This window comes from Mesitornis unicolor, unplaced genomic scaffold, assembly GCF_000695765.1.
Source record: "Mesitornis unicolor isolate BGI_N332 unplaced genomic scaffold, ASM69576v1 scaffold10289, whole genome shotgun sequence".
NCBI classification, from domain to species: Eukaryota; Metazoa; Chordata; class Aves; order Mesitornithiformes; family Mesitornithidae; genus Mesitornis; species Mesitornis unicolor.
In genome coordinates, this window is record NW_010209232.1 from 10677 (window position 1) to 21577 (window position 10901).

The 10901-nt window shown below is 45.6% G+C and overlaps 1 protein-coding gene across 1 annotated transcript in view; it reads left to right on the plus strand.

Annotated features, from left to right (window-relative positions):
* ASCC2 (activating signal cointegrator 1 complex subunit 2) overlaps positions 1-10901 on the plus strand; it is a 23573-nt gene that overhangs the window by 8789 nt on the left and 3883 nt on the right. The window contains 7 exon segments of the mRNA XM_010192814.1: positions 1840-1914; positions 2455-2562; positions 4129-4197; positions 4931-5005; positions 5254-5398; positions 5909-6183; positions 7769-7888. Of these exon segments, the coding sequence (XP_010191116.1) occupies positions 1840-1914; positions 2455-2562; positions 4129-4197; positions 4931-5005; positions 5254-5398; positions 5909-6183; positions 7769-7888 (867 nt within the window).

Genomic DNA, 10901 nt, shown 5'->3' on the forward strand with positions numbered 1-10901 from the left:
GCAGAAAAGAGTTGTGGACAAAAAGAGCTTTCTGCTGTAGGACCTAAAGCAAGGGAAGTATAAAGTATTTTGAAGTGATATTCCATCAGTCTGAAAATAGACATTTTTGTTCAATGTTACATCTCAGTTTCATGCTAGAGAATATTACTGAGGTTTAACAGAAGATGAATGCCTGGGAGAGAATGACAAGCCAGCACTATCACAGCTGGGCTGACAGCTAATTTCTTGTCCAGCTCAGGCTCACAGCAGCGATGAGTCAGGCTGGGCTGAAGGACCAGACAGCAGAGCGTGTTCCCACAGAGGCTGCAAGTCCTTGAGTGGCCCTTACCCGGCTACCTTCACATGTTTTAAGCCCCCAGATCATGTTGTAGACTCTTGCTGTAGCAGCCTTTGTGTAGGACCAATAAAAGTATTAATTTATTGTCCTTATTTCCCATTTTGTTTGCTTGTTGGTGAGAACAAACACACATTTCTGTTTTGCTTTTGTTTCCAATCGTGTTGCAGACCTCTAAAGTCCTACAGCTGCCAGTGGTTTATGGACCACTGAGTAATGCTGCTCTCTGATTTCTGTCCTCTTTGGACACTGTCATCGAGCTGGTTATTGAAAGAAGAGCAGCTTGGTGGACTGCTGGTGGCTGGCTGGATTGGCAAGCAGCACTGCTTACGTGCTTGGCTACTCAGAGGGGGGAAAGCCTTTTGCTTTAAATTCTGCTGTTGATGTCAAAGATGAGCTAAAATCGTCTTGATCTCTGTGCAGTGGGACCACAGCAACATTTTCATTACTTCTCAGTATGGACTAGTGACTGGGGCTTGGGAGTGTGGGGAGGGAAAACTGACTTACGTGTCATCTTTTTGGAATCTTTGTGAGTCTGAATCAGTCTGGCACTTACTAATTTCTCTCCCGGACTAAAAGTATCAACCAGCTTCTGCTACATTCGCCTCAAGGACACTCACTTCACATGTTTGGCTCTTAATACGAGGCATGAACATAGTGTTCCTAATGGAGCCTCTGCTGATCAGTTCAGCGAGCTTGGCTTTTGTGCAAAGTGCTGTAAACCATTATTTGTAACGTCTCCCTCCTCAGAAAGCAGTACTGGCTGTTACTCTGTGAGGGCGTTTCTCTCGGAGCTCAGTCCCTGGAGGAGAGGGTCTGTGTGGGCTGCCTGGCAAGTCAGATGTGAAACTGGACCAGACTGCCCTTGTTTTCTCCCTGCCCCATCCTGCTGAGGCGTCCTCTTAGGCTTCTGCGTGTTGGATCCCTTCATCTAAATGCCCACCTAGAGCTGAATAGCAAGACCAGAAAGACTTTATTGGAAATCCCATCCTGTTTCATATCCAGCATTTGGCATATAGCAAGACAGGGCCGTAAGGATATGGGAGTGGGGGGGGTGTTTTCGGATGGGCTCAAAGACACATTGGTGTGGTACTAAGGGACATAGTTTAGCTGAAGATTTGGTAAAGTTTATGGTTGGACTTCATGATCTTAAAGGTCTTTTCCAATCAAACAGTCCTGTTACACGGTTCTGTGATACATCTGCTCTTCGCAGACTGCAGATTTTGTGGTTTGGGATGTTTCTTGGTTGGGCAGGTTGTTCTGTTCAGCAGATGATGCTTTTCACATGCATTTCTTTGCCTGTGTCCTCAAAGATACCTGAGAGTGCTGCTCTCTGTCTCTTGCATGTTTGCTTGTGTTTCAGGGAGCAAATAACATGGAATAATGCCAATGGGTACTGCTAGTGAGGAGAATTTAATGAAATTAACCATTTCATTTGTCTTTTAGCAAATGATTTTTTGAAACCTCAGTTGACAGTTACTGGTTTTTTTTGCCTCTTTCTGCAGGTTAGCTTCGTTTTATGAACTGGCAATTCCTGAGCTGGAATCTGCAATTAAGAAGCGGCATTATGAGGATAACAGGTGAAAATGTCTGCAAAGGCTTGCATTTTCTTCTCAATAAAAGTCTCCCAGGGCTTAGTTAAAATCTCCCTTCGTGGTGCTTTGCCCACCTTTGCAGAGTCTTTCTACCTTCTTGGTTTTTTTATGCTGCTTCAAAGAACTTTTCTAATTCCAGATTTTCCTGGGCAGTGAGGTGACTGATGCTTTCTTTCACTGCTGCCTAACAAGAAACTTGATGGGAGGTGCATTCAAATTGTAACGAAGTGTGAAAACATGAATGATATCTCTATGCATAAATTGGTCTCATTTTAAGGTGCAAACTGTGCTGGTACGGTTGAGATATTACATGTCTAGCAGTCGGGACAATTGGTGATTGAGACAAACTTTGTCTAGAGCATGGATTTTGTTTTCTTAATAAGTACGAAATGGCTCTAATCTCTGGTCCTTGCAGCAAAGAAATTACTCTGCTAATGAAATCCCTCCTCTGGAGGGTAAAGGTGTGTTAAAGATGCAGATTTCTTGTGCTGACACCAACAGTGTGTTCGTTTTCTCTCTCTGAAGTGTTTTTGCTGATCTGTGGAGGAGGATTTCACATTCCAGGAAGAAGATGATAGAAGCTTTTCACATCCTAATAAACCAAGTCTGTCTGCAGCCCATCTTAGAAAGCAGGTATTGGCCCTTGGGCTCAGTGGTACTAGCCAGTTAATTAATTGCTGCTGTGGGAGAGGTTGTTTCCTTGTTTTCAGATTTACTGGAGAAAATTAACAGAAAGTGTTATTTGTGTTGGGGTTGTAGCCAAAGTCTTTGGCTAAGATGAGAAGTCTGTTGTCCTGCATAGCAGGAATATCCCCAGTGAAGCTATATGGTCCAGAATTGCTGTGGTGAGCTGTGTGTTGACCCTAATAAAGTGGGATAAGGCTGTGGTCCAATAAGCTCTCTAACCTCATTTTTTGGCTGAGTTGTGAATTCTAATGCTGTGTGTAGACACCTTGACTGAGACACCGCAGTGAAAGCGATGCAGTTTTATAGATGACTGAAAGCAGTCGTTTAAACCTAGATACTTGTGCCTTTACCAAGTTCTACCCCTGTTGCTACTGTGAAAATTGTTAATGGATAGCTCTGTAAGTAATCTGAAAATGAAGGCAAATACAACTGTTCTTATTTAAGAGCAGAGAAATTAAGTGACCCAAAACCGTGCTTTATGCTGGGGACAGAGCCAAGAACCTAGATGCTGATTGGGAAGCCAGTGCTGTCTTGAGCTGGCCTCTCTTTGCCTGTGCTCATTACAGATTTCATAGATTGCTGGTCTCTGTGGCTCCTGTTCTTGAGTATTTTCCCTGGTTTTTGATATCAGGAGAGTTGTCCAAGAAGACGAGGAGGGTCTGTTGGTGGAGTTCCTTATGAGAAATCTGGATTTGCCTCCTTGATTTCCTCTGTGACCTGGACTAAATCACCCAATCTGTGCTATAGGTGCAGTCCTTAAAGAAGCAATAGTAGCATTGCCTTACCCTTCCTTACCTGAGTATTGCCTTCCAGTACCTGCTGGAATATTGAAAATATAAAGGAGCTAAAGAGTGTGGTGTGTCTGGATTCCACAGCATTAAGGACTGTATATCCTTCAGAAGCAGTAAAGGACACACTTACTGCCAGTTTGTTGAGAGCTGAGGCTGCTGTGAAAACAACCTGTTTGGCTTCTAGGGCAGTACCTTTCTCCTAACATTTCCCTACTGCACAGGGCATTCTGTCTCGCTGTGAGGCTTGGTGCATCAGCAGCAATGGGAGGTTTAGGCATTATAACAGAGGCTGCAGTAGGACTTTGCTTGGCATGCGTTCTTACGTAGGTGAGCACATATTTTCTGGGAGCTTCACTGCTATAATCCCAAGACCTATAATAAGAGTGCAATTACAAAAGCGCTACACACCCTTTTCCCCTTATTGCAAGTCTGAGGCATCAAACTATGATTTGTGAAGTCTGTCAGGAGTCCTGTAATTCTAACTGTGATACAGCTTCAGTCCTAGCTGGCTCAAGTGTTTGCTGGAGCCATAAAAGAAACTTGTTTCTATTTGATGCTTTTGCTCCTGTGAAAGCCAAAAAGTGGACTGAAATCTGTTTTCAAATGGGATTTTCCCTTGATGTATGAGTGTTTGGCCAGCGAGGCAGAGTGTGGAGATTGTGCAATGCGGTAGGCTTACCACTGAGTTTTTTTCCCTCTGTTGTGCCATTGTTTTCTGCAGCTGTGAGAACATTCAGCCTTTTATTGAGGAATTTCTACAGATCTTCACTTCAGTGCTTCAGGAAAGGAGGTGAGTCTGGCTGAAAGAGGCCCAGGGGTGGGTCAGCTTCCCTTCCTCTTCCATTCTTTACCACAGAATTGCCAGAGACATTATTAGGAGGCGTTACGATGCATTTGGGAGTTAGAAATCATTCTAACTAGTTGGGAGAACTGCTGTGAGAGGATTTCACACTGCAGTACAGACTTTATTGTAAGGGTGAGGAGGATGTTGCATGACGCTGGAGAATGTTAATTCTTCACGCTTTAATCCAGGCTTTCAAAGTGGAGGATAGCAATTTAGTCATTAGCTACCTTGACACGTTAGGCTGTTATTACTGATCTGTGCTTGTCAGCTGGGGTGACCAGACCAGGAGGATATTAAGTGCTAATGCTGAAGATGCAAAGTGAGTAAGTGGCAGAACTGGGAATTCAATCTTATCCTCCTGACGATGCTGTCATTCTGATCAGGTTCAAGTCGTAAACCATATTTTCTCTGTAATGCGGCACTGGGTTGCAGGTCTTGCTATCATGAGGAGTGTTGCAGGTGGCTCTGATGGCTTGGGGGAAGGTGTTGCTGCAGTACAATGGGGTTAAAATCAGACGTATCAGCTCACGCTGGAGTTCAGTATTGGGTGAGAGTTGTACGTGTTCCTCCCTGAGCGGCGAGGAAGTCAGAGTGGCTTAGCAGGCATGGTAGTGTGTGACAGGTCTGCTGGTAATTTATTCTTGAGTTCGACTGATTAAACTTGCTTCTGCATTTTCAGATTTCTCCGTGATTATGACGAGCTGTTCCCCATTGAGGATGATGTCAGCCTGCTTCAGCAAGCATCCTCCACGCTGTATCCTTTGCTGTCGCCCTGGGGGTTTGCAGACGTGGATGCTCTTAGATTCCTTCACGTCAGTGGCTTTTCCAGTGATGCTGCCTCTGCGTGACTGGCAGTAAGCAATGGAAAGTTTTCTCTTTAAATAAGGAAGGGGGGAATGTTAACGTAGGCACAGGTTTGGGAGTCACTGAAAATCGCGTAGTTGCTTCAAGGTGAGGTCTGAATATGTGCATCCTGAAATGTCCTTAATGCTGTCCTCTTAGAGATGAGACCAGGACAGCCTATATCCTGCAAGCAGTGGAAAGTGCGTGGGAAGGGGTAGACAGGAAAAAAGCACAAGTCGTTAAAGATGCAACACCAGCAGCAGCATCTAATGGAGCATCAGCAACAGTGGAGAGCACTGCTGAAGATATGGAAGAGCTCGGGGCTGCGTATGCATAGCTGTGTGGATAGGACTGGGTTCTGCTCCTTCTGTCCTTACTTCATTCATCTGTGAAGAGAGGATTGGTTTGCTCGGTGCTGGAGATTACATGAGACTGCATTTCTTACCTTTGCTAGATTTCAGTGCAGCCCCATGTGCCTTGTGAAGTGAGAAACAAAGCTACACCTGAATCCCAGCTTTATCTTTGAGCAAATTGCTTCTAACTCCTGTTGGCTTGGAGTTCTTGTTGCTGTGGTTTCCGATGTGTGTATTTTTTTAATGCACAGTTCATGTTATTTGAGGAAGGGATTCTCCAGAGTATCCTTGCTGACTCGGGGGACAGACAAAGCAGTTGCATGCCCAAGTCTGTGTCATAAACCTTGTGTAATAAAACAACTTAGCTGATTTCTCTTCTTTTGACTTCCGTCTTTGACTTTATTGTGTTTAAATTCTGATAAACCAGACTACTCCTCTCCCTTTTTTTTAATGTGCACACTGCCGTCCCTCAGCTGCTGTCTCTTCCCAGTAATGCCACCAGTTCTCTTTGATCCGTGCAGTGTGCCGGTGCAGCTGCTGCGCCCATTGCCAAGGTGTCAGGGGTGGAGCTGGACTCCCTGATCTCTCAAGTGAAGGACCTGCTGCCAGACCTCGGTGAGGGCTTCATCCTGGCCTGCCTGGAGGAGTACAGTTACAACGCGGAGCAGGTCATCAACAACATCCTAGAAGACAAACTGGTGCCATACTTGGATAAGCTGGACCGAGCAATGCACAGGTGTGGGACAGCGTTGATGTCTTCTGCTTTTTCATTTGCGGGTTATCATTTAACATCATTCTCACTGAGGGTTGGACACTTGTAGAGCCCAAAGAAGTTGGACGTGCATTTTCTTGGGGTAGATAGCTGCAGTGATTGCCATCTGCCACTCGCTGTGTCCCTGCAGAGGACTGGAGCGTGCACTGTTCGGCACTTCAGTAGAGCAGGTGCTGGGTTGTGTTTTGTGATGGGGGGACAAAAATACTTGTACACTCAACACTCAAATAAGGACCGTTAAAATTCTGTCATGGGGACGTGGGCTTAGCCTGGTCTGGGCAATATAACATGTTGCTTTCAGAATGTATTTTGCTGCAGACGACGGGGTTATAGGTGTTGAAATCCCAGCTGTCCTGCAGGAAAGGGCATCTTGAAAGGAACTAATTCAGCTGAAATTCAAGCTGCAGGGTCAAATACCTTTAAAAGGCTACTGTTTTGTGATTGAAGTCAAACCAGAGAGAGACTGGAAGTGGCAATTCAGATCCATTTTGACAAACTTGCCAGGCTTTTGCTTGCTCCTCTGGGTTGTACGTGGGTTGTAGAGTTTATAGCTGGCAGTGGAATTGAGCTGTTTTAGCTCCTCTCCAGCTGCTAGCATGTGTTTGTGCTGCAACAGCACTTTCTGACTGAGTGTCAGGATGTGAATGTGCTGTTTGCTCACAATTTCATGCAGGAATGGGCAGACCGTCTCGTTGCGTTAAAAAAGGAAAGCATCTTTATCTGAAAAATTGTGTAAAAAAGAAAATCTTCGTTTTGCAACAGTCTTCATGCTCCCACAGTCAGATCTGCTGACTTTGGCATGAACAATGTGGGGTTGGCTTTTGGAAGGGTTGTTTTGTTCTGCAGAGCCAGCAGTTACAGAAGATAGGGCTGGATTTCTTTTCCATGCCTCTTGCATCTTGAAACAAAACTGTCAGTTCAGTAGCAAATGTAGAATTTTGATCACTGCTGATTTTAGAAGTGAGCACAGCAGCATCTTCGGATGCCCAGCTGAGCTAATAGCACCAACAAAATGGATGTAAAAATAATGGTCTTTTGGCTTGTAAGTTGAACAAACGTGAACCTGGGACCCTGAGAAAGAATTAAGAAGGAACCATAGGGAGATAAATGTCCTGAAATCAACAGCGGCAAATTATTGGCATTTTTTCCAGCATGTAATTTATCATACCTAGTGTTTGGCTTTACTGAGTCACTGTTGTGAGACCAGGCGGTCGGTTGAATAGTCCATGCTGCCGTACAGTTTTACTTATTCTTAAATGAACAGAAGAATTTTCTTCCCGCTCTCTGTAAGTTGCTTTAGTTTCTCCACAAAGATAAGCTCCAAAACCTGTGCCTTTTCTCTTGTACCAATGGCACGCAGTGGTTGTGCACATGCTGCAGTGCAGCTCTGAAATGAACAGCAATCTGTGACCCAGGCAGCCAGCAGCACGAAGGGGATCTGGGCTTGCTGCGGGTGACATGGAGACTGCCAAAGAGTAAACCGAGTCCTGGGAAGGAGAGGGCTTGGTCTTCCTCAGCTCACTTTTATTCTCTCTATTTTTTTTAACAGGAAGCTGAAGCCAGACCCTACTCCTCTGGTCACTTCTCGCTATAATGTTTTCCAGAATGATGAGTTTGATGTTTTCAGTAGGGATTCAGTGGATGTTTCTCGGATACAAAAAGGCAAGCGGTGAGTACCATGCACCCTTGACTAACCCTGTCAGGAGGAACAGATACTGTGAACTTGAAAATTTATTTCTCATACAAACCTCCTGCAGGAATTTGTTGGCAGGGGGTAAAGCTTATCTAAAGTGTTTCCCACCTGTTTCTTCTGTTTCTCTGGAAAAGTAAAATGAAATATTGTTAGGGAGTTGGTTTCAGTTGGTGTTTTTCCTAATTGGCTTTCCTCAGTATGCTGCTAGAGATTGCTTTGCCAAGCCCATTTGTAATGTCAGCCTCTTGCTTCTTGGTCTTAATGCTGAACTTGTACTGAACAACAAACCCTGAAAAGCAACCGTCTCTACTGGGGTTGAGCCTGGGGTTGTTACTCAGAACTCAGAACAAATAATGATTTGGTTTAGATCCAAGTGGAGCTTCAATATCCATCTACTTCAAAATCTGATAACACTGAGCGGGTTAGACTGCTTTTGTTGTTCCTGCTGCTGAGAGCTCTTTGCAGAAGGGCATTTCATAGAATAGTCTTGGTTGGAAAAGACCTTTAATATCATTGAGTCCAACTGTGGATCCAGCCCTAAGTCCACCACTAGACCATGTTCCTAAGCACAACATTTCCTTTGCTTTATGCCTGGTCTGGCGTGGTGGTCTGTGCCACACTCCGTGCAGATGTAGGTTAGGACATTGTCCTGCTGGCTCCTGTTGATGCCAGCTGTATCTCTTTAATATGGTTCATTTGTTTCAGGTTCTTTATATGCACTTTATCTAACCAGCCAGGTCTGGTTACGTTGGTATATATTGACACAGAACGTTAATGAAAGTCTGGATGGAGACTCAGCCGTGTGACCTTGGGAGCTCCCAGTTAAGGTTTTGGTCACAAAGCTGCATCAAACTCTCAGGAGTCATGAAGTCCAGTGAAACAGCTTTGCAGCAGCAGTGCTGTGGTGCTTATATTGGCTCAGCTAGGCAAAAAATAATTTGTCTTTCTGGCCAAGACAATGATTTTGAGGTTTCCATAGCTAAGAATTCACAGGCACAACCTCCTTTCTCCTCATCGTATCGCCCGAGCGCAGGCAGACACCTTGTCATAGGAGCCTTGTGCACAGGCACGCTCTGTTTCCTCCCTCTTCCCCAAAGTCCTGCAGTGTGTGGGTGGCTGCTGCAGCGGCCGGACAAGGGCAGAGAGAGCCTGAGCTGCCTGAGCTCAGCAGTGTCCGGTGTGTGAAGAACCCTGCTGGGAGCTCCCTCTGCAGATCGCTCACAGAGCTTTGGACGGTGTCGGTCATCGCTGAGCTGGGCTGCGGGACCCTGCTGCTGTGGTGTTGCCCTCCAGCTGCTGCCAGGGCGGCTACGTCTTCTCTGCAGTGGTAGCAGCACTCCTTGAGAAAGCTGTCATCGCCTCTTCTGCTGTACGGTTACGTGACCTCTTGGGATTATCCTCCCCTTATCACTGCTTTTCCTGGTGTCTCAGCCTCCCTCAGGCTGTGTCTTTGTTTCAAAACGGTTCTTTTTACACAGTCCTCTGCAGGACTCCGGGCACATTATTTAGGTTTTGAGTGTTTCTTAAACCCTGAAGGTAACTAACTGGGGTCAGCAATGTATACCCTGTGCCTAAAGTTGAGCATATCTAACTAGATCAGAGGGTAAGCTATAGAACTGCGCTCTCTAGGACTCCACATTCAGAACTCCACAAATGTGAAGAACGTGTCCTTTCAGCACTAGAAGTGCAACTTCCTCAGTCATCCTTGTTCCACAAGCAAGAAACCTGATGCTTTACCCAAGCCTGTGGGTAACAGGGTTCTCCTAGCCTAGTTTGGGATCTGCTTTGCATTTTAATTGTATCAGTATTTTTTTTCCTCCTCCTTAAAATCTTTTGCTCACCAAATTGGGCTCATGTTTAGAATGGTGTTGCTTTTCATCGCACTGGCTGTTATGCGGGTAAGCGTAAGCAGTTTGGGGCAGGGACTGTTAATGCGAAGGAGAAAGCCACACCAGGATGAGGAGAGAAACAAGCATGAGGAAGTGAACGTAACTGGCATACACGGGATTCTCTGCTGGTCCTGGAAAGTGATCACGCCTGTCCGTGCCTGCGCAGCAATAATTGCTAGCTGAATCTGCCTCCTGAAGTCAGTATGTCCTAAACACCGTGGTGCTAGAGGAGTTATCCCACTGCTTTTCCTGGAATTGGTGTCTGAAACACTGGATTGCAGCCCTTCTGCAGTCACCAGACCAGCTCAACAGGAAGCAATTACCAAATACTTAGTTCAGTCTCATGCCGGATACCAACAGAAGATGTTATCCCGGCCTAGGTATGTGTGAACTAACCACATGCTTTGCAGGGCATTTTGCAGCTAAATGCAGGCCTGTGGCACTGTGAGTCACGGCAGAGAGGGGAACTCTCTGTAATGTTACTTTGTTCTGAGGTTCTTAATGAAAATCAGGCTGCTTAGATCACTGCCCCCCTGCTTGCTGGTGTGTCGCGTAAGGCAGTTCTTCTTGAGTCGCTGACAGTCTGCCCTGGATGGGTTGTCTCTGATAATATCCAGATGCCAGACAGATCACTGATGCATGTTCTTCCGAGACTTTGAGGGCTGCAAGTTGTCCTGTGAATACTTGGCACTGGAATCCCTCGCTGCTTTGCTGCAAGCGTGTACTCGCTGGTCTGAAAAACGGGGCCTCCAGGAGTTCCTGCGTGTGCAGCTTGAGGCGCAGCACCTCAGTGGCTGCTTTTCAATACTTCTGTCACAGTCCTGTTTCTTCTGGTCTTCCCTGTTTTAAAATGACTATAATTTGCTTGCCTCCTAATTTTTAAATAAAATTGTACATGCAGTGCCTTGAGATAAGTTGGATGAAAATCACTACTACACTAAAACAGTCTACTCTGTTTTTTTCTTTTCATCCTTAGTTATGCTTATTCTTACTTGCTGCACTGCTGATTTTTTGGCTCTCCCCATGTACAGCCGTATTTTGCATCCCACGTTGGTCAGCTGAGGTTCTTGACTGCAGGAACGTGCACGTGTCGGTTCAGC